At 27.0% G+C, this 22,984-nt stretch overlaps 2 protein-coding genes across 2 annotated transcripts in view; both read right to left on the bottom strand.

Annotated features, from left to right (window-relative positions):
* Positions 1–800: 800 nt before the first annotated feature.
* On the bottom strand, positions 801–9,155 carry LOC101497724 (long chain acyl-CoA synthetase 1-like). The gene is made up of 20 exons (XM_004495832.4): positions 9,024–9,155; positions 8,518–8,681; positions 8,357–8,420; positions 8,019–8,108; positions 7,863–7,919; positions 7,714–7,762; positions 7,514–7,590; positions 7,078–7,117; positions 6,762–6,856; positions 6,367–6,534; positions 6,177–6,287; positions 6,015–6,102; positions 5,860–5,926; positions 5,036–5,111; positions 3,026–3,143; positions 2,686–2,931; positions 2,442–2,581; positions 1,724–1,906; positions 1,329–1,448; positions 801–1,092 (listed from the first exon to the last, which is right to left on the bottom strand). Exons 2-20 carry the CDS (start codon positions 8,661–8,663, stop codon positions 1,039–1,041), a joined length of 1,989 nt encoding a protein of 662 aa, XP_004495889.1. The 5' UTR covers positions 8,664–8,681; positions 9,024–9,155; the 3' UTR covers positions 801–1,038.
* A 7,457-nt stretch (positions 9,156–16,612) lies between these two features.
* LOC101492969 (SWR1-complex protein 4) overlaps positions 16,613–22,984 on the bottom strand; it is a 10,748-nt gene continuing 4,376 nt past the window's right edge. The window contains exons 8-21 of the mRNA XM_073366822.1: positions 22,830–22,877; positions 22,221–22,388; positions 21,808–21,918; positions 20,913–21,008; positions 20,633–20,704; positions 20,058–20,118; positions 19,918–19,952; positions 19,740–19,805; positions 19,530–19,592; positions 17,717–18,028; positions 17,524–17,642; positions 17,235–17,423; positions 16,981–17,032; positions 16,613–16,893 (exon numbers count right to left, since the gene is read on the bottom strand). Coding sequence (XP_073222923.1) covers positions 16,780–16,893; positions 16,981–17,032; positions 17,235–17,423; positions 17,524–17,642; positions 17,717–18,028; positions 19,530–19,592; positions 19,740–19,805; positions 19,918–19,952; positions 20,058–20,118; positions 20,633–20,704; positions 20,913–21,008; positions 21,808–21,918; positions 22,221–22,388; positions 22,830–22,877 — 1,506 coding nt within the window. The 3' untranslated portion in view covers positions 16,613–16,779. The remainder of the gene's footprint in view (positions 16,894–16,980; positions 17,033–17,234; positions 17,424–17,523; positions 17,643–17,716; positions 18,029–19,529; positions 19,593–19,739; positions 19,806–19,917; positions 19,953–20,057; positions 20,119–20,632; positions 20,705–20,912; positions 21,009–21,807; positions 21,919–22,220; positions 22,389–22,829; positions 22,878–22,984) is intronic.

Raw genomic sequence — 22,984 nt, 5'->3', positions numbered from 1 at the left:
AAATTTAATCAAGCTTAATAAATTTACAAACTTGTAAAAAAAAATATCCACGGTTTGTTCAGGTTTTTCAAGATCAAAAGCAATAGTAATTTCGGATGACCTCATGAAATAAAAATTCAATTTTTGACTGCTTCATTCTATATTTAGATCTAGTTGTTGAAGGATTAAATTGGGGTTGTCATTTTTATTGCTGTTGAGAATGAAAATCAAGTCAAAGTCACTGGATCAATGAAAATGAGAGAAGAGGTGGTGGTTGCTTACAGAGGTGAAAATATTTATGTACAACAAAAGAGCTTAGAAGATAAAGAAAAATGGGGAAATACTAAAAAGAAATTGGGTTAGAATATGAAAAATAGATTGAGTGTGTATATACTCTGTAATTTTGTGAAGTAGACAAATGCATCTAGACGGTTCAAATTATTTAACAATGAGATTGATCCAACTCCGATCATTCTTTTTGTTGGTCCATATTATACGATCATATCTTATTTCCACTCCTCTTCAAAACTCATCAAATCAATCAATGTCCAAGAATTTACCTCTTCTAGAATGCCACATTAAATGAAAAAAAATGCAAAATCAGCGTATTTAAAAGTCTCAAATCAAATGAGCAACTAAAGTTCAAGTCTGACCCTACATTATTAACACCTTAATGACAAAAATTAAAAACACCATTAACCATTGATTTTATACCTCACTTCCAAATTTCTATTTAATTATTGACTAAATACTAGTTCTAAAAGTAAAACGCAATGTCAATAGTATGCTTAAAAGTAAAACACATCTCATGCATGTGAATATATTCAACAAATTCAAACACTTTCTTTCTCCAAGCAAAATGTATTATATTCTTCTCGTGTGCACACTTTCACAATTAGGTACAATACTTAAGCAACTTGATTGTTGCGTATATAATACTAGACACATCACACCACAAATTATAGCATTAGCTAATACTATGAGTATGTGAGTGAGGGTTTAGGAACTATAATTGCTGATACAAAGGACTATTAAATATGCATATAGTGTCTAGAAACCTCAACGCTTAAGCTTATCTCCAGTCAAATTTTGGTATAGTTCATCTATCTCCACCTGTTACAATGTCAACAAATTTGTAAGCATATAAGCATATATTGTACATTTTTTTTATAACGAGTGTGACAAAATCAAAGTATGTATTAATTTTGACTGAAATTTGAAATTGTAGTTTTACTCAAATAAATGACAATGAGACACCGTGATTCTATTAAACTCGTTGTAATTCAAATATTCACTTAAACATACAACATTAAGAATAAGGGAAAAGAAAGAGAATATCCAAATAGTACCTTATAGTACTTGAGCATATTGTTCCTTTTCTTTTTTAATGTTGCAGTCACCAAGTCTCTTTCCATGTCAAATGGAAGCGGGTCTAATATGACCCCTTTGATATGTTCAAATCCCTTCAGCTAGTTTCATCAAATCAAAAAATGAAAAGGAAACAAGACAGTTAGAGATTCATATACTAGTTAGTAAGAAATTGCAAGATCATAGTTCATATACTTTTCAGACAATTCATATAAACTTTCAATGAAAATATATATTTTTTTTTATACTTTTAGTCAAATTATCAAAACTAAACTTCGAACTACCAACATTATAATGATGCATAGTTTATAAATCTTAAAAAAAAATATAAAAAGCAATTTAGTATATTATTTCATTATCCTTGTATATATGTTACCTTGTTTCTCTCAGCTGTAGCCTTGAGCTCAGATAGAACAAATTTCTTCAATTGGTCAAGAGTACAGAGTTTGGAGAAAGAATCAATGTGACCATTTGCATAAGCCCACTTATTAGTAACTTCTTCATTTGGAACAACTACTGCTACCAGCAATGACTTGAAGCTATTCCCATATACCCAAATCTAAGTAAAAAACAGACAAGAAATGAATAAAAAACTCACAAAGACACAAGTGTTTAAGGACTCGAAAAGAATAAACCTTTAATTTATCAATCTCTCTCCAATTTGGTCTCTAAATCATAGTAATATAATAAAGGGTCAGACTAACAAGTGTCCTAAAGACATTTGTTAAGGAATCAAACAGAAAATTTTTGTATGTATAAAAACAAAATTTAAACTTTAAAAAAGTTAAATACACAAGTTTGTAAACAATTTCTATTTTTGGATGACTAACAAGTATCTTTGAAGTAGTTGTTAGTATTTGCCTATAATAAATAGTTCCTAAATTATTTTTGATCCATCAAATTAGTTTCTGAACTATCATCCTCTCTCTCATTGAAAAAATAATTAAGAGACAAACTTGATGGATTAATAATAGTTTAAAAACTTATTATATTTTTATAGTTGAGAGACCAAACAAAATGAAAATGATACTTTCGGAACTAAATTGAAGGTTTACTCGACCAAAAAATGTTGACTACTGAAAATAAATAATTACATCTTCAACTATTGGAGTGATTCCATAAACATTTTCCAAATACTCAAGTGCTATATACTCTCCTTGAGAAAGTTTAATAAGATTCTTCTTCCTATCAATAATCTTAACAACACCATTAGGAAGCATCTCTCCTATGTCCCCTGAAGATATACATAACAGAACAAAAAATAAGATGACATCATGAAAAAAGATTTGGTAAAATAAAAGAAACAGTTAGAGGTAAGAAAATAGAGAATTGATGAACCTGTGTGAAACCATCCATCTCTAATAGTTTCTTTAGTTAACTCAGGATTTTTATAGTAACCAGTAAAAACAGTTTTCCCTCTGATACAAATCTCACCACAAGGAGGAGTTGCAAGAGGATTGTAACCCATTTCTGAAACTTCTTCTAACTGCAATTCATTATATACAGATACAGCACCAACAGTGCCTAGCATGCACATTTCATCGGGAAATGTGAGAGTGGTAGGTCCACATGTTTCTGTCAAACCTGTATTAATCAACCTTAATTAATGTTATATATTCTACAACATTTGAACAATATTAATCAAGTATTATGAATAAGATAGTTTGTTGGTGGTTACCATAGCCTTGGCATACAAAGGCACAAGTAGTGACACGCAAGAATTCTTCTATCTCAGAGCTTAAGGCTGCACCTCCAGATATTATCAGTCTAACACGTCCACCTAGCCTTGCTTTTACCTAATAAGAATTAAGAAGGAGAAGCTTCACAAATTGGTTCTTTCTTTAACAACCAATTGAAGATTGTCATAATATATAATGATGGTGTTTCACACAAATTTCACAACAATATGGTTACCGCCGCTTTAAAATTAAATAAAAATAAAAATATGTAATTAGTTATGTTGAATAGACCATTAATTAGATCATAGTATATTTATTGATCTTTTATATTATAATTGAGTTGAGGATAGTATAATCAATTTATGTCTTACTATATATTTTTAGAGGAATATTTGAATTCTGAATATTGTTATCAAATGGAACCTTAACTTTCTTTTGATATTCCTCTCTTTTTCTCATTCTATGTTGATTCTTATCGTTAACAAATTAATATTACAAAAATTTTAATTTATTAAATTCTATTAATTATAAGATATATATATATATATATATATATATATATATATATTTAAACATAATATTATTTTTGTTATTATATAAAATGAAAGTATATTAAGAAAAGAAAGTGGAAAGTCCTAGAAGAAGAAAAGGAAATTGAAACGGATTTCAATTCCTCCAAAACCAATATCCCTAAATTTTCAATCCCTTATATATATATATATATATATATTATCTCTGTTCTTAAATATACGACTACATAGATCAAATCACGAGAATGAAAAAAGTTATATGATAATATTAAATTTGTTGATAATTGATATTGTTTTTATAATTTTATTATTAAAAAGAGAAAATTAATTAATACTTTTATTATAATATTTATTGGTGGTTGAAACAAAATATGTAAATTAATTAGAGATATATTAATAAAAAAATGATTAATACAATTGAAAATTCAAAAAATATCTAATAAAATGTGACAAAAAAGGTTCTTAAAAGAATCTTATATTGAGGGATAGAAGTAATAATTTATATCCATCAACTATCCAATTTATGTTCAATTATAAATGATTTTTCATTTTTCAAATATACATTATACTTATTGATTACGATTTGTATTCAAATATACATTTAAAATTTGTGTTGTTCAAAATTGTAATTGAAATTGGGTCCATTTGTTTTAAAAAAAAATTAAAAATAATTTTTATAGTCTTTTTACATTTTGTTATAACATTTTAAAAAAAAAATTCAAAAATAAAGCTTCAAATGAAATAATGTTTAAATAGTTTATCTGAAAATATTATTTTAATTATTTCATCTATTTGGTATATTATTTTTACATTCTGTTTCACATTTAAATTGTTTTCTATTTTTTATTTTTTTATTACATTTTATAGTTTTTTTTTTACATTTCATCTATTTGTTTAAATAGTTTAGCTTCACATTTTGTTACAGTATTTTTACATTTTATTGTAGCGTTTAAATAGTTTATCTTAAAGCATCATTTTAAGCATTTCATCTATTTACTACAACTTTTTGTTTAGATAATAAAATTTTAAAAGTAATTAAAATTAAAAGTTATTTTGAGAAGATTTTCCTAAAAATCATTTCTGAAAGAGTCTAAAACAATAAATATTTCAATTATTGAATGTCAAATTTACTTTTTTAATCGCTAATAAATGAGTATAAAATAATTTCTATTTTTTTTTATGTAAGTTATCATCAAAATTGTTTTTTAAAATATAAAGTCAAAATAATTTTTTTTAAATTTCAAACAAACAGATCAATTATTCAATAAATGGAATAATGAATTTCAATACGCTATTATATTCACTGACCATCTACTAAAATACTTATGAAAAAATTAAACCATCTATTAAAATTAACTATTCATGTATTTTGAATTCGTGACCATCCAAATTGTAGTCAACATAAAATTGGTTGTTAATTCAGTGAAAATAACATTGGCAAAACAAAACAAAAAATCAGTCAAAATAAGTCAATACAACCTTTCTGAAGGCTAGTAGATCTGCTAAACGTGATGCATTTTTCTGTTTGTATCCTTTCTTCAACCAACCAAGTTTGCTGTAAAAAAATATAAGTTGTGAATTACCAAACTAAATCATCCCAAAATCCACAATCTCAATATTTTAAATAATTGGATCCAATATATCATCTTTCACTTATCAAATTTGATAACAAAAATTATTTTTATTAATTTTTTATTTCTTATATAAATTAATAACAATAATATTTCCTCTGTCTCATAAAGAATGCCATTATTATAAAAACAAAAATTATCTTAAAATGAATATCATTCTTAATTTTTAATGTAACTTTAATTATTTTTTCTATACTACATTTCAATAATGACTATGTGCATAACTTATAAAATATCATTGTACTTTACATCGATAATAGTAAAAAATTTATAATTAATTAAAATTGATAGTTTAATAAAATTTTAATAAAATTAATTATTGCTTTTAATTATTTTTTAATACGTTGAAAAATTTAAAGTGAGAAATACAATTTCTGTCTCTTGCCACTAGTAATTGTGCTCACCTAACTGCATTTATCAGGGTTATGAGAAAGTTTGTGATTCCCATTTATCAGGAACTAAAACCATTATTTGATTTTTCTATAAAAACTAAAATAAAAAACTTGAACATTTATTAAAATCAAATTTTAATAAATCTATTTGAAAGAAAATTATATTTAATCCAAAATAACTCTCCATTTTTATTTGAAAAATGTAATAAATATTGGTTGGAATATGTAGATATACCTGTATTTACTATTTAGTGGTAAAAATAGCAAGTCGGTAACTTACTAGTTGTAGAGCATGCCAAAAACTGTTCTCCTCACTGGATTTAGTTGGGCCACTGCTTTCGTGATACCTGATATAAATATAAATGTAATTCAATTTGAATAAGATTAAGATATCTTAAAATCAATCAATAAATTAGTATTGCAAAGTGACCTTGCCTTCATACACTTTTTCAAAAACCCGTGGGACACCAGCAAATAGTGTTGGCTTTAACTCATTTAAATCTTCCAGCAACGCGTTCAGATCCTTCAACCAAACAATTCCATAATTTAGCACATTACATAAAATTCCATTAAGGAGAGATTAGTGGACGAACATACCCCATGATAGTAGCCAACAGATGCACCCCTACGGAAAAAGTACTCCTCAATTGTTCGATCAAGTATGTGAGCTAAAGGGAGGAAAGATAAATACACATCTTCCACAGTCATCTATGCAAACCAAATACCATAGTTAATTAATTATATCATTTTGGTTTTGGCTTATCAAACATTAATTAATTACATTTACCTTGTCCTCAAATTGTTCCAAGAAAATATCCAACCCTCTAACTAAAGCCACTACGTTTTCGTGCGTTAAAACAACACCTTTAGGATCTCCACTTGTCCCACTTGTATACATTATTGTGCATATATCATGAGCCAGAGGAGGACAAATACTTGATGGCTTTTCTTTTCCCTGAACATCAAAACACAAAAATCTAACCCAATTATGTGCATTCAAATCTTTGCTATATCTTCACAAAACTAATTAATACAAGTGCCATTATGTCCCACTATGCCGACCTTGAGGTTGGATTATTTATATTTCCATTTTCAAAAGAGCTTTTGAACTTAATGCAAAAATAAAATATAGACTCATACGGTCAATAAATTAAATGATGAATTGACGTAGCATATACCTACCATGTGTAAAAATTCATCCCATGAATATGCCTTAACTCCAATGTTGGTGGCCACATCTTTCTCTTCCTCATTTAATGAAGTGAATCCCACTATGGCTGTAACCACCACAACCAAACTAAGATAAATATTTATGTGCCTTCAATGGTTAGCTGAAACATATCAATATTGAAAATGATTTTTTTATTGCCAAAAATTAATAGTATATTAGTTTTTCTCGTTTACTAAGATTTAAACTATGAATCCTTTTAATTTTTTTTAACGTTTTTTACTCTTAATTTAAATCGTTGAATTACTGAATTTCAAAAGAAATTTTTACCTTTCAGTCTCTTAGAGGATTTGCAGTCAGAATTTAGAAGCTGCAAAACAATATATATGCACTTAGTCGATCAATATCTATAATTAATGATTGCTCTAAATCGTTAAATGTAGCATTCCTTCAATCTCATATGTATAAACAACAACAAAAATTTACATTCTTTAAGAAAATTTAGTTGATTCATTTAATTACCTCAAATAAATAAATAAACAAAATCAGTATATTCTTTAAGTTGTCATTCACGAAAACTTGTTTTGTTTTTATTAGTTATTAAAAAATAAAATTTACATTAATTAATACATATTAATAGAATTATATCATTATATTTTTAGTCGGATGAAATATATAAATAAACTCCTTTGGAATATAACATTAATAATTATCAATCTCAATTCTCAAGGAAGAAGAAAATAATCCTTAATTATGCCTTAAGTACCTCTTTAAACTTCTTATCTTGAACAAAAACAAAATCTATTTCTGCGTGATCTAGGATAAAATTTACAGCACCAGCCCCTGCATCAAAATAAGGTTTTATTTAGACAACAATAATAATGAAAAAGATTGGTATTAAATCAAGTAAAATGTGCATTATAAGTTAAAAAGAATGAAGTCCAATTGTAGCAAGTACTTAATTACCAAGGGTGTCATAAAGAGGCACACAAATGAAGCTTTGTGCACAACAAGCCTACATCATTATATTATAAACATAATTAATTATGTTAACATTAACGAAGGAAAAAGAGAGAAAAATTTAAGAAAACAATGATTTAATAGAAAAGGCAAACCTCCATTGCTACAATCCATTGTGGGCAATTAGATCCATAAACTCCAATTTTAGATCCCTATCATAAGGTCACCACAATAGACATTAATTATAAGAAGACTAATTATCTACATTAAATAGAGATTATGAGTGAATTAGCTCTTTTGAAATCCCTTACAGATTCAGCACCAGATGCTCTTAAAGCAGAACCAATTTGCATAACTTCTTCATAAGCTTCCTTGTATGTCTTCCATACATATGGTCCTAACTATAGACATAAAAGAAAATATTAAAAATCAATCACCTTATTCAATTGATAGATACATAACTAATTATTTTTTAACCTAAAAATTAATTAAAAATAAAATTAAAATTAAGGGACATAAACCTAACTAGTAAAAGAAAAAACATAAAATACAAAACATACACATTTTCTAGCTCTAGGTGAAAATCATTTTTGATAGTTTCAAATAAATAACTAAATTACATAATACAAAAAAAAATTATAGAAAGAACCTTTCCATCAACAACTTTACGCCATCCCAACATCCGGTTTTGAGAATGATTTTTTACAGACATACTGTAAATCATTAAAGATAATTGATTCAGAAAAATATCATAAAAAATGACCAAAACTTTCAACATTAAATTTCTATTATAGGGAGTGAAATAATTGCCTGAAAATATCCCAAGAAGTGTTGAAATGAGGATCCATTGGAGGGAATTCATTTTTGGAGAGGAGGTTGCGGTAAAGAGGACCAACACAAGGCATGCCATTTCTACCTTCTTTTCCTTCTTCAATCTTAGCTGCAAAACTCTTCATTCTCCTTTCTTACCAAACCTGAACAACACATTAAGAAAATGAGCAACCACTAATTTATCAACTTATTAATCATGTAAAGTTAATTCAACAATTAAAAAAGTCCATTTCATAGTTAATTAATTTCACTTGTCAATTTTCTCATATTAAATAATGGTGACAAATTTAAGTATTAATTGTCACTTAGGGTCTTGTCAACAACAAAAAAAGTCACTTAGGCAATAGATTGAATAATAGGAGTTTATCAATTTCAAACATAAATTAAGCAAGAAACTCAAATTAATTTGAGATAATATTTAAAAATAAAATAAAAAGATGACAAATTAAAAATGTGATGAATAAGCAAAGGAAGTAAAGACAGACTCAAATATTGGTGTTGTTTTGTCTCCTTGTGGAGATTCAAGAAATAAGGGTCGAAGAGTTTAGTTGGAAGTGTGAGACATGCAATCATATATATTTATATTATATGGAGACCGAACGACAAAAAGTTGAGAGTTTTATTAATAGCATAATTAAAAAGTGTTGCAGTTGTAGATGTGGTAGTTAGAAAACAAATAGTAATAAATGCTTAATTGGATTTTTAGATTAACGGTAAGTTGGCTAAATTATGGTTACTCACCAATATTTGACAAAAACTATATACTTATTTATTTTCAACAAAAACAACTATAATTTGTAACTATACAATTACACTGTCTTTAAAAATATACACTTATATTCAGGAGAACCATATAACATCTTCTTTGGAGAATCCTACAGCATTTCATGTTATTTTTTATTTTTTTGAGACCAAAGTTATTAAAATTACAAAAGAGTAGGAAGTTAGAAACAACCAGGACTTTATCACCATACAATTGAGGTAGGGTGAAAAAAGACATGAGTCCCTTACAACACTTGTGTTGAACTTTAGATCTCCAGATCTAACAATATATATAAATCAATAATATTTTTAATAATAAATTTAGAATATATTAATATATACATAATGTAAAACTTTTTTATACTATTGTTCAATAATATTAATAAAATTAAAACTTAAAAAACATCTTAATTATTTATTCTCTTGATTTTTTTCTTAAGGTGAATTTTTTTCTCTCTATCAGTTCTGTGTTATGGACCAATACTCCATATTTTTAACGTTGGAAGTTGAGAAAGCTAACATAAAAAATTTATCAAAGTATCTCAATCTTTAGACTCTAATTTGTTGCTCATCCAATCTCATCCGATAAATTGTGAGTTCAATAAGAACATAATAAAATAAATGAGACCGAATTAAAAAGAAAAAAAAGTTAATTAAACATAAAATAACTCGTAACAAGTTATCTTCTTATATCATTTGTCAATCCATTCAATAGTAGTAATTTATAATATTGTTTTACAAACCCTAAACTACTAAATTATTGAACTGACATATAATTCTTTTTAGAGAAATTAAATAAACGATAACATAAAATAATTATAATAAAATAATCATTTGTTCTAAAGTAAATTAGGACAAGAATGATAATCTAAGTAATTTGAATTCATCTTTTTTCTAATTTATTTTTATTTTTTTAAATCGAATTAGACTCAACTCATTGTGTATAAATCAAGACGAACTCTCGAAATGACCGAGTCTTATTCACCTCTTAAATTACACTTAAATACTAATAAAATAAACCACTATGATAAAACTACACCGTCTCATATTTTGATTTGCAACATTTTATAATTCGAATTTGTAATACTTGAATTATTTTTAATTGAATTGCAATCATAACCATGCTGTTTCGTTATGCATGCACCTACACATGTACTTAGGTGCCCAACATATGAGGATACATGTATTGAAGTTGCCACTCACAAAAGTAAGAATATTTATGCAAATTACGCTCCTAGACCTCACTCATTTTCTTCCCTATACTTAGAGATCGGAAGGGAGAAAACTTCAACAACCAAAAAAGTACACGTGCTATTTATTCGTACTTTTTGTGGATGGAAAAGCTCCACACTATATTTATTTATCTACTCTCTCTTATCTTAAATATAAAAAAAAATTAAATCAACAAAAAATAGTTTATTTAATCTAAATTTTTTAATTAAATATATTTATTTTTATTAACTTACTATATTTAATATCAACAATAACATATATTATTCATAAATTCATTTATTTTTTAAAAATTGGAAATTGACAAATTAATAATTAAAATAATATTAATGATCATTATATAATTTTATAATCGTCCATGATTCCATCCATCGAGGTTACATGGTCCAATTTATCACTTAGTACAAATTTATTTGTTCATTTTTATGTAGTATATTAAATAACTATATAATATATTTATATCTAAAAACTGTTTGGAACATTTTTTTTTCCTCAACTGATAGAAACATATCCATATACAAAAAGATATTTCGTCCATCTCATTATAAATGTTTCATTTTTTATTATTATTATTATTATTATTATTATTATTATTATTATTATTATTATTATTATTATTATTATTATTATTATTATTATTTAAATTATTTGTCATTTTACAATATTAATATAATATTAATTATTATTTTTTATAAATATATTTTTATTTATTGTATGTCAATTCATCAAATTTTTTAATTAACTACAATTAATAAAAATATTTAAATAAATAAAATTCATTATTTATTTATTTATTTATTGAAATTCATAAAATTAATCATTTTTAAAATAATCGTGTACGACTTAATAATCAGACAATAAAAATAAAACTGAGAGAATATTTTATAAACATTCCCACACAAAATAAACATATAAAATATTACCTATTTTTCTTAATAGTTTTAAAAATTGTCATTGGAATTATAATAAGAAGCAAAGTTACTTGATTGATTATATATAATTATAGATTTGAATCTGGTGCAGCAACACCATTAGGAACCGATTTATCTAGAATGATACAATTTTTCTCTACAAAATTTAGCGGTACCCACGATATTTTTAGGTGAGCATTTATGAAAGAAATTTTGAATCAAGTGGTTCAGAGACAATATGAATTTGAATCCAAATATAACACTTTTAATCAAATTTTATTCACTTTTTAATCCAAACTCGAAAGCATCAAGTTTTTATCTGTTGCGAATCAGCGAGTTAACACACACAAAATATGAACATAACTTTGAATTAACTTATATATGTAGAGTTGAGTTTTAATTATGTGATTTTTAATCGATTTTTATAGAGTTTGAATGAACTTATTTCAATTTTAAATTTTGTATATCATATATGTAGCAAATTTACCTCTATGATAGAATTATATAACATTTTATAAATTTAATTATTAATATCTAATTTTTTTAACTTAATATCAATTTTTTATGTGTCTTTTTTAAATTTATATTTATATTTTATAAAATTTCAAAGTTTTATATTTTAAATTATATTTTATAATAATATATTAAAAAATTATTTTCTTAGTATATATGTTGCTTTTTAATCGAACTTTACTTAAAATAAAAATTTCAATTAAAAAGATAAAATATTATAAAACTATAAAATTAAGTCAAATGCTAACTATCCTCTAGTGACATATTTTAAAATATCAAATATAAAAAAATTATTTTAAAACTTATATATTCAACTCTTTTAATGTTTAAAAAGTATTTTTTATTAATAAAAAACATTAACTGTTAGGATTTTTAAATTTTTTATTAAGATTTAACAAGACCTTAAAATTAATTTGTCATATTTCACTTATTCATTAAATCCATGAATTGAACAAAATAACAGTTTTTTTTTTCTTTTCGTTTTCTGTAGATAAAATAATAAATCAGATATTTATTAACAACTGTCTTATATCGAATTTAAATCTGTAAGATAATAGTAAAAATAGCGTTGGGAAACCGACAAAACCTTAATACCAACTAATCCCCACATTACTCTGGCTTTTAAATTTCGTAGTTCCTAGGTAACATGCTCTATCGAGACTAGCAGTAATCTCCACAGGGGAGTTTTTTAAGTTTTCTTGCGTGCGAAGATTATATATTTTAGTTGGTTAATTAATTAGTTATATTAATTAATTATTTATTTAATTGAATATATAAATTTATTAACTATTAATATAATTAATTATTTTATTATATTAGTAAGATTCAAATTATCTTTATTTATTTATCTCTTATTAATGATTTAAAGTAAAAATCGTAATATGCTATCAGAGAATAATTTTTCTGCTATATTTTTTTTATTTCAATATTTTCTCGAAAAAGTTTTTATTGAAGCATATTATTTGAACTTCTGGATTATATTCTTTCTTCATCAATATTCTAATGTTTTTCTCTAATTCAAAATTTCATTATCTCAATAAATAAATAACAATGACGAAATCAACTAATCAAGGTGGTGAATTTCTAAGAAGTTATTACAAGTGTATATACATCATAATTCTAGTATAACGGAAACACTTGATCGGATACAATTTGTTAATATGAAATACACAATCATCAACCTTTTAATCCAAATATGCAAGGAACCACTTCAAGTAAATCTTCAACATATACATTAAAATTTATTAAAAGTAAATATTAAAGACATGAGATAGAGCAATTCAGAATTATTGATTGGTTATATAATTAAGATTTGTTAAAAAAAATTCAAAAACACCAAAAGTTTGGTGATATATTTCTTCTTTCTTCATAATTAGTCTAAATGGCATTTTACAAAAAAAAATTTCCTTTAATTTTAATTGACATTCTACAAAATTCATTCTTTCTTTTAACTTTAATTGAAATTCTACACATTTTTTCTTTTATTCTTAATTGATATTTTATTTTATATCCATAAAGAAATGAATGATGAAGCAAAATTTATTATTTTTAGCGCATTTTAGCTTCTATCTAAAACAAAATAAAAATTATTCATTGAATTTTCTTCAATGTGATTCTCTTGAATTTTCTTCACTGTAATTCTTCATTTCATAACGAAGATAGTTAAAAAAATTATTTTAAAATAAATATCATTTAAATTTTAAATATAATTTGAATTATTTTTTTGACTAAATCAAATATTATTATGTGTACTAATAAATTTTCAACTTCACTTTTTTGGTAAAAATATTAAAAAATCAACTAATAATTAATAATAAAATAATTTACAATCTTTTTTTTTTACGTCTTCTTAAACAATCTTATTTTTAAAGAGATATGGATTAATATAAGTTGGTAAGCACAGTCACAGTCACAGTCAGATCAATAATCATTAAATTTGTTGGATCACATCGATCGGGTGCAATTAGTTGTACTGCAGTTATGAGGTGGATAATGATATTTACAACTCTACCACCCAGCCTTCTTGTTAGCAGCTTAAGTAGTAGGTGAATCTTAATAGCATAGCATTTATAATCTCCATTGTATTGGACACGTGTGTAACTTGGATGTTATCCACTTTTAAATAGTGGTAGACTATCGTGTGAATAATTCAAGTCTCGGTGATTAAATCTCATATTGATTATAAATAAAATTAAGATTTAATTGCAGTTTTAGTCTTCTTAATTTAGTTGAATTGCGAAAATAATCCTCTCATTTTATTTTTCCTCAGTTTTGGTTCCTCAAACATAATTTTGACTCAAAATTTGATGATTTTTTATTTATTTATTTAAGTCACGTCATGTCTTAAAATCTCATTTGCAACAATTGTACCTGATATATATGATCATAAATGGTGTAATACGACTTAAAAAAATGAAATTTCATCAAGTTTTGGATCAAAATTTTGTTTGGAGACCGAAACTGAGAAGAAACAAAATGGAAGGACTTTCGCGATCCAGCTAAAATATGGAGACCAAAACTGCAATTAAGTTTAAAATTAAATATATAAAATAAATGATATATACATTTAATGTTGTAAGGTTTGGGATATAGACGTAGTGTCAAATTCTCTTGTAATTTAAAGTGTTTAGTTTATCATTACTCTTACATACCCTGAACTCTCCAATAAATGATATGAGAACCTCGATTCGATGGGAAAACATGAGTAAATCCTAATTGATGATGATCTAAAATAAACTAATTAAGAAGAAAAAAACAAATAATATTTAAAGTTAAGATTTTATAATAGTTTTTAGTTTTATTTGTGTTTAGTTTGAATTGTATATTAATTTTAGTTAAGGGGTGTAAGTCTAATATGATTATAGAGAATTATCTTTTGGTTCATTTTAGAAATAAGGTAAATCTTTCTTTAAATACCTTTTAAAGAGTCTCATTTTTTCGAAGTTTGAAATAAATTAGAATTTATCTCATTAGAATAGTATGTGAGGTATATCTCCTATTTGAGTTTTTGGATCATAACTTGTTTGAATCTTATCAATGATTTTTTTACTATTATGGTGATTATTCATTGACTTATCAATCAGCATTTGTTGTGGCGTCTTCTCCATCTTCTTCATCTAAGTTTGTTTGTTTCTTTCTTTCCCTTTTACTTTACTTTATTTCAAGACATCACTTGATAGATTATTTATCTCTTGTGGAAACAAACAAAATTCACATGACTAGTGTATTGAACTCATTGTTACTCTTGTGCTCTCCTCAACAAACTTGTTATTGGTTTTGATTGAAAGTGTATAATTTTAATTAGAAAAATCTTATATTAATTAAAATTTAAAATCATAAAAAGAAGAGAGAGGCAAATCTTGTATATAAAAGAGAGTTTTCTCCTTAAAGAGTACTAGCTCTATCCCTATTTGTTACAAGCACTTTTATTTTTGAATTCCAATTTCAACCATTAATATATTGTTAAACCATAAGTAATAAGGTAGTTTGAGAAAATAACATAGAGTTAAAGTGATAAATAAATTATAAGTTCAATTTTTTCCAATGATAAAATAACAACTAATATTTTTTATGACTTAATTTAACTACAATTTTTCCTTTTTCCTTTTTTTTATACTCAAATACTAAAAAAAGTTAATAAAAATAATTTTAGTGGTGTGAAGTTATAAATATTATTTTATTTTTTGTTTATTATTATTTTAAATTTCATATTAAAATTAAAATTAAGAGTAAAAAGATATTTTGATCTTTCACAAAAACATAAGAGACAAATTAACCCCTGACAAAAAAAACAATTCATTTTAGTTATTGACAAAAATTAAGCATAACACTATAGACCTTCTGTCAATTTTATTTTAATTGATTTTTTTATTCGTTTTTAAATCATAACTAAATTATATAACACTCTACATATTATATAATAGTTCACCAAAAGAAAATAAAATCATCGTGGAAATAAAAGAAATCGTAATTTGTAAACGAAAACACACAAAAATAAAACAAAAATGACAATTGAATATCTCAAATGGAAATAGTCAAAAAAGCATCACTGCGTCTGACGAAAGTCACTCCTTGTCATAACTATAAATCACCGAAAATATTAGTAAGGGTTAGGGTTTTAATTTTCACTTTTTTTTTTAATTATTTATTTCAAAGATTTTTGTTTCCACCATTTTAGTTTTCCCTTGTAACCGGTAATCAATATAGAGCATCGCTTCCTGTTTTTTTTCTAATTTATTTTTTATTAGATTTTCAAACGAGTGACTAAACAACTCTCTTATGTTTTTGTTAAAGGTCAAGTAGGATAACCAACATTGCTAATAACTTAACAATACACATCATTAATTTTAATATGGTTTAAGACTAAATTATCTCAATCACATAATGTAGTTCAAAAACTAAATTATCTCAGTTTTTTTTAAGATTAAAAGTGGTTGTCTTTTTGCCAAGAACTAATTTATTTGGCTAATTTTTTGTGAGAGATCAAAATACTCCTTTACTCTAAAATTAAAAGATTTACAGATTGATTGATTGTCTTGTTCGAATTTGATTACCTTGCTATAAAAAGAAGTAGAAAAAACAACTATACTTAAATCCTTTGTTTGAATTTATCGCATAATTAATTCTAAGAAGCAACAGAATAAAAAATACAACAAAAAGGCACTAAATCAATACATTAATATTTTATTTTCTAAAGTGTGCAGGTCATAGAAAAACCAAATGCGTGTGCACCAGGATCATATACAACATTTTTTTTATCATACTATACTCTTACCCTGTTTTAGGATAATGTAGCCTTGAATCTGTGGTCTGGTTACATAATGTTTTATGAAGCACAGTCCTCTATTTGAGCAGCATAAACAGATCTGAACCACCGCGACAAATTGATTAAGAATGGCGTGTACACAAAGTAGCAAGTGAGGGTCCATGTAACTAGCCCCTACATGTACAATTTTATTTATTACAATTTGTGTGAAATTAATTAAATGTTTATTGTTGAAAATGGTTGTAACATAACATGCACTACCTCGCCAAAGATTTCAATATTTGCTTGAGGATAGTACCAAAGGTGGAGGAACCTGGAAGAAGATAAACAAATGAGAGGGTACTATTAGCCATTAATAGTAAACGTTCAATTTAATCTCTCAAATTATAATTTTATTTTTAAAATTAAATAATATCAATCAATTTAAAAATTAAATTATTAATATTTTATAATTTGAGAAATTATATCAAAAATATTCTTAGAATTTTAAAGACTAAAATAAGTATTTACTTTACTTTATTAAGAGTATCTCAGCGAGTGGGCAAGCAAATCCAACAATACATGAGAGGGTGAATCCTGGCCATGTTCTATCCAACAAAAACCACATGAACTCTGCTGCCCCAAATAATATGTAGGCTTCAATGTTGTCTGATATTCCGGCTTTGTATAGTTCGGCACTCAATTCTATGAACAGTGCCAGTAATCTAAAATGGGAGAATCATATTTTAAATAGGCAAGGTAGGTATATTTAAAAAAAATGGACAATAAGAGAAACAAAAAATCTATATTGGAGTAAGTAGTTACACGAGGGAGGAAATAGTTTTTGCTAAACTTCCGTGTTGAACTTTGTTTAATACCCTCTCATCTAGGTAGAGTTGAAGCAAACCAACAGAGCAGTAAAACAACCCCAGCAAGGGAGGAACCTAACAAAGAGAGGTAAAATTGTAGGAACAAGTGGTGCATTGAAAGTGTAAAAGAAATTGAAGTTGAAACCCACCCAGATATTTGTATGGAGTGGACCAATGTGAATGGAGCCAGACTTGTAGACAACGAGATTCACTCTTGAATGGAGACCATCGAGAAGTGGACCGAGAAAGAAGCCTGTGCCGAAAAGTGAAAGTGAAACACTAGACCATGAAGTTCTAACGCTTGTTTGGTTATTCTGTTTCGCAGCGAGGGGAGGCTTAAGCACACTCCGTCTATGGAGTGTATATGTCTGAAGAGATGAAACAAGGTATTGCATATTACTCCTTTTCGTTGTGTATTTAGTTAAACAGATGTTTTTACATGAAAAGAGTTTCATTCCATTTTATCAAAATCTGTTTAATTATGACCACACAGTGAACGACCATCACTACTGCTTCAACATAATGGAAAACTCAAGTTGAGATAATATACATTAAATAAATTTTTTATCTTTATAAATATTTTTTTTTTTCTAATCATAGTTACTCAAATATTTTGTTTCTTGCTTTTAAATCAATATCATCTTTAAATTATCTTTTGCATGCATGTTTAAAATATTATAAAAATCTTTCATAAAAAATTTAAATTTTTTTAACAAAAGATTAATTAAATATAATATTTTTAATTTTTAATACTTAAAGAATTATATTTAATTTATTTTTTATTAAAAAAATTTAAACTTTTGTAAAAGGCATTCTTATTATATTTTAAACACGTCTACAAAAAATACACATAAATTGACTTAAAGTTAAGATTGAAATTATTGATAAAAAACATTTGATAATTATTTTTTTGAAGAAAAATTATAAAGAAAATAAAAACAAAATATGATAAATTTATAAGAACCAACAACTTATTTAACCATTTACTAAAAGACTATGTCTCTTCAAACCTATTTTAAAAATTTTAAAATATAAAAAAGTAGAAAATATTTTTAAATTAAGAAAATTTAAAATTTCATAGAAATCTTTTTATTTTTAAGTTGAAAATAATAATGAAAAAATACTATTACATTAATTTTGAAGTTTACAGGAATATATATCCCAATTCAACTTGCTCCAATTATTCGCTGTATTTTGAGTAGGTCCATTGTATAGGCCAAATTAAATTGTTTTTAACCATGCAATATGCCTGCAAGAAACCCGATTACTGAGGCAGTCATCCTGTAAGTGTAAATAAGGCTAATATCCTGCTCATCTACTATTCAATATATTATTAATCACAACCCAGTTTTACCTCTGCTCGGCTCATCCTGTTTTCTCTATGCTCACAACTTTGATCAAATATGGTCTTTACAAGACAAAAATGACGAGATAGGCAAACAAATGAGCTCTCTATCAAATAAGCTCATCGATTAGTTATTCCAAACTTCACTTGTTGAGATCCCATTAACTCATCTCAACTTCCATGATATTTTTAATTAAATACCTTCATTAAGAGAGAGAGAGGGGAAAAAAGCCATCCTTTCAGTAACTAGGTTTTTGCTGATCATGATATGATAAAGAAAATAAATGTTTATTTTTTATTTTTGCAAGTTTTGATTCTATCTTAATCTGTTATAATAATCCCCTAGAATCGTCGGTTGTTCCATCAGTTTCCCTAAAGAAATTTTTTTTACATTCTTATATAATCGTTTCGGCCTACAGGTATTTTCAGAAGCATCCACAGATTCTGCATACATCTGGAATATTCCCTGTCCTAAACCTAATTAATTACATACACATCCGAATAAGCTTGGTTTGTCACTAACACATGATGGCTGGTACCACTACAAACCTGGCAATAATTTCCTAAACTAACCACAATCAGAAACTGCCAGGAGTTTAGAGTTCACTGCTGCTCACTATAAGATTCATTTTTCCTATCACAAGAACACTACAAATCATAACATCCATTCCAGTTGCCACCTAAAGGATAGCATGCAAAACTCATTTAGTGACTACAATGGACTATCAAAGCAGCATAAGAACGTTGAAGCACAAAAGGTTTTACAGAATCAAACGAAAGATTATGGTGAATTTAAGCTCTTACTAGGGAAGCTAAAGATCTGAGGCCTTTAGTTTTCTCTGTCTTTTTGATTGGGCTGGTGATGATGGAGTTTCAGAATGTCGTCCAGGCGCCTTTACAGATAACATTTCCAAGATAAAAAATAATGGGCATTGACAATGTTTTAAAAGCATGTAGAAATAAAAGAGAGAATAATTAAAAATAAAATAAAAAACAGATACATACCTTGCGCTTTTTATCCCTTTTACCAATTCTTTCCCCTGAAACCAGTTAAATTACATGCGGGTATTTAATGAACATGTAGACAAAATCTCCAACAATTAGAGAAAATCAGATAGCAGTTGTAAATAAAATTAATTCATTACCCCCGGAACTAGTGGTATCCGGAACAAATGTCTGATCCTGATCGCCACCACGATGCAAATGCTGTCAGTAGTTTAAGAATCACATGAGGTTTGAGAAAAATAATAGCATATGCTTAGACAATGGCAAGTCTAAACCATGGAAATTTGAAAACACTGAATGAGAATGTGATAGAAACAGATAAATCACAACAGTTCAATAGCAAAAGAAATAAGCAAATGGTGAAATATATTAATGGTATATTGAGAATAAGAACAGTGAGCTCTCATACAAAAGGAATAATTCCAGAGCCTAGCTCCTGACCAGAGAATATCAATTCTCCTAAATCACGAACAAGCTAATGGTTACTCAATGATTATTCCCTCACGTCCTCCCCTGCACAAATACCCCTCCTAACAGAATCATATGGGACCTACTGCCACCTCACTAACCAACTTCTCTTTTTCCCCCTCATGGCCCACTTTCTTTCTCCTAGAGTAAACCTTCCACACAACAGGCCTCTTGGCAACTAGGCCTACATCAGGCCCAATATCAAGGTTCCTATCAGAATGTATCAAAATAAAAACCAATTGCCAACCTTTGGTGCTCCTGTTGTTTCACAGTGTGACCCATCACGAAAAGTTGAACCTTCAGCCTCCTTATTTTGCAGCTGAAACAAATTAAACACACAATCTAGAAGAGTTAGGGAACAGACAATTTTGGTGTTGGTAATTTTATAAAAACAAAATGACATAAGACATATTTCAATCTGTGCACATACTAGTAGTAAGTAGTAAGTAACTAGTAACTAGTAAAATAATTAAACTTTCCTCATAATTCAAAAACAAGCTAATTTTTCTATCGCATATACCATGTACCTGTTTCTGAAGATTCAGCAGAGTTAGTATTTCTTTTCTTAGTTCAAGATGCTCTGCACAAACAGCTTTTGTTGGAACCCTTGGTTTCAAATTAACCTGTAATCATAATCCAAAGAAATTAAAATAATCCTGGGGAATCATAGGTATTTTGCGAGTGATTTGACTACACTCATTAATGGAAAATGGAAAAAGCGGCTCAAACTCAACTTGCTTAATAAAAATATCAGCAACATTGATATACTTTTTTTATTTGTATTAGACGTCTAAGGAGGCATTTGGCAGAGTTAATTGAGCTTATTTATGACACAAGCACATATAAACCAGGTTCAAGCTTAAATGAACTTGAGCTTATTTTATGTGTGTGTATATATATGTACACTTACTTTGTTACATACTATATATATGTAGAATACAAAGAAATTTTTTATGTATTCAAATCCCACTATACTTAAATCTTTAACTGTTGACTTAAACTACATAATATTCTTACTAAATCTCTAACATAACATGCCCTCTTTCATACGAGCTATTTAAGTTTGAAATGGAGAGAACAAGCATTAAATTCTAGACAACTTGATCATGGAAACTTAAATCTCAAAAGCTTATGTCATTTGTTTAAAACGCATAATAATTTGATTGTAAAGCTAAGACAAGCCAAGTCCGACTCTACGAGAGCTGAACCTGAAAAGCTTTTTTAAAGTTTAGCTTCATCGTCACCCCATTCTCAAAAACAAACACCAAGTTAAGAGTTGAACAAAAACATTAAAAACTCTTCAGCCATCCTAAAATGAAGAATGCAAGGGTTGCATATACAGTTATAAATATTGATCAGTGACTACAACATGAAAAAAGAAAGGAAATATCTGACATGCATTGAAGAGGAGAATAGACAAACCCCAAGTTCCTGCAAAGTTTGATCAATGCGTTTGATAGTCCGAAGTCCAGCTGATGAGCTTGCAGATTGCACCATTTGTTCAAGTGCGTAGGTTCTTAAATACACATGAAGCTGAAACATATCTCACTATCAGATTATGTTCTAAAGTATAGACGATTAGACATCAGCAACTCCTTGAAAATTGTATTTCACAATCAAAAAGAAAATTTTATTTCAGAGATTTTGTACAATGTAAGCCACAAGTAAAAATTTTATAGACTTGATCATGAAAATCCTTGTTATTCTATATTTCTTGTTGTTGTTCTTTCTTTTTGGTGCTAGGGGAACAGGTGGGGGTGGGGGAAGGTTTTAATAACAAGTGTCAACGGAAAAGAGACATGAAAGAATAACTGGTAACCTTATTTAAAACTTACCATGCGGAGAGAAGCTATAGTAGATGCATTATCTGTTGTTATTGGGGAAGGCACAACTGTTGGTGGAAGATGCATATTTGATGGAGATACAGTTTCACCTGGGTTGGCCCTCTCGGTAATGTCTGCACCAGCATTTGAAGCAACGACCAACTCCGACTCTCTGGCAACCTAAAAGAAACATATTCAAGTACCAGATATCACTAATCAAAGGCACAGATTCATGCAAAAGTTTAGGTGTAAGGATTTTATATATTCCACAAATTTTGTTACCCCAATTGATCCAATGAACTATCATATTTATATAACTTACTCTCAGTGAAAATTCAGGTATTAAGTTACATGAGTAAACAGTTCTAAATTCATCTCAGGCCCATAACAAATAAAAAAATGCTCATAAAAAAAAAATCAAATTGGTATTATGCACAAAAACATGTAATATGAAACATCCCCCAGTATTTGAGGTTCACAAGTAGGAAGATAAGAGCAAATCTAAGCAAGAAAAGAGAATCAGATAATTGTGAAACATTATCATTATCTTCATAAGAACCCCTCCTTTTCCTCTCAAACCGTAATTATGAGTGTCATAGAAATACAACCATTAAAAATTACCTTGGTCATTATGCGTGATTCAACAATTCTTTTTGCTTCAGCAAGCACCTGCATATAATACAATAGTGAATACCTATATTATTTACTTCATTTTCTCTTTATGTATAATTTAGTTATAGTTGACATGTGAATATTACTAATTGAAAGGGGAAAGA

Source organism: Cicer arietinum, chromosome 4 (genome assembly GCF_000331145.2).
Source record: "Cicer arietinum cultivar CDC Frontier isolate Library 1 chromosome 4, Cicar.CDCFrontier_v2.0, whole genome shotgun sequence".
Taxonomy (NCBI): Eukaryota; Viridiplantae; Streptophyta; class Magnoliopsida; order Fabales; family Fabaceae; genus Cicer; species Cicer arietinum.
Note: the sequence above shows the minus strand (reverse complement) of the source record. Positions and strands in the feature narration are given on the sequence as shown.

Excerpts from the sequence above, each read along its gene's own strand:
- LOC101497724 (XM_004495832.4), bottom strand. The coding sequence starts at position 8,663 with ATGAAGAGTTTTGCAGCTAAGATTGAAGAAGGAAAAGAAGGTAGAAAT. Across the intron at positions 6,288-6,366 it reads TGGAACAATTTGAGGACAAG|ATGACTGTGGAAGATGTGTA; the intron begins GTAAATGTAATT and ends TGGTTTGCATAG. Across the intron at positions 6,103-6,176 it reads CTGTTGGCTACTATCATGGG|GATCTGAACGCGTTGCTGGA; the intron begins GTATGTTCGTCC and ends GTTTGGTTGAAG.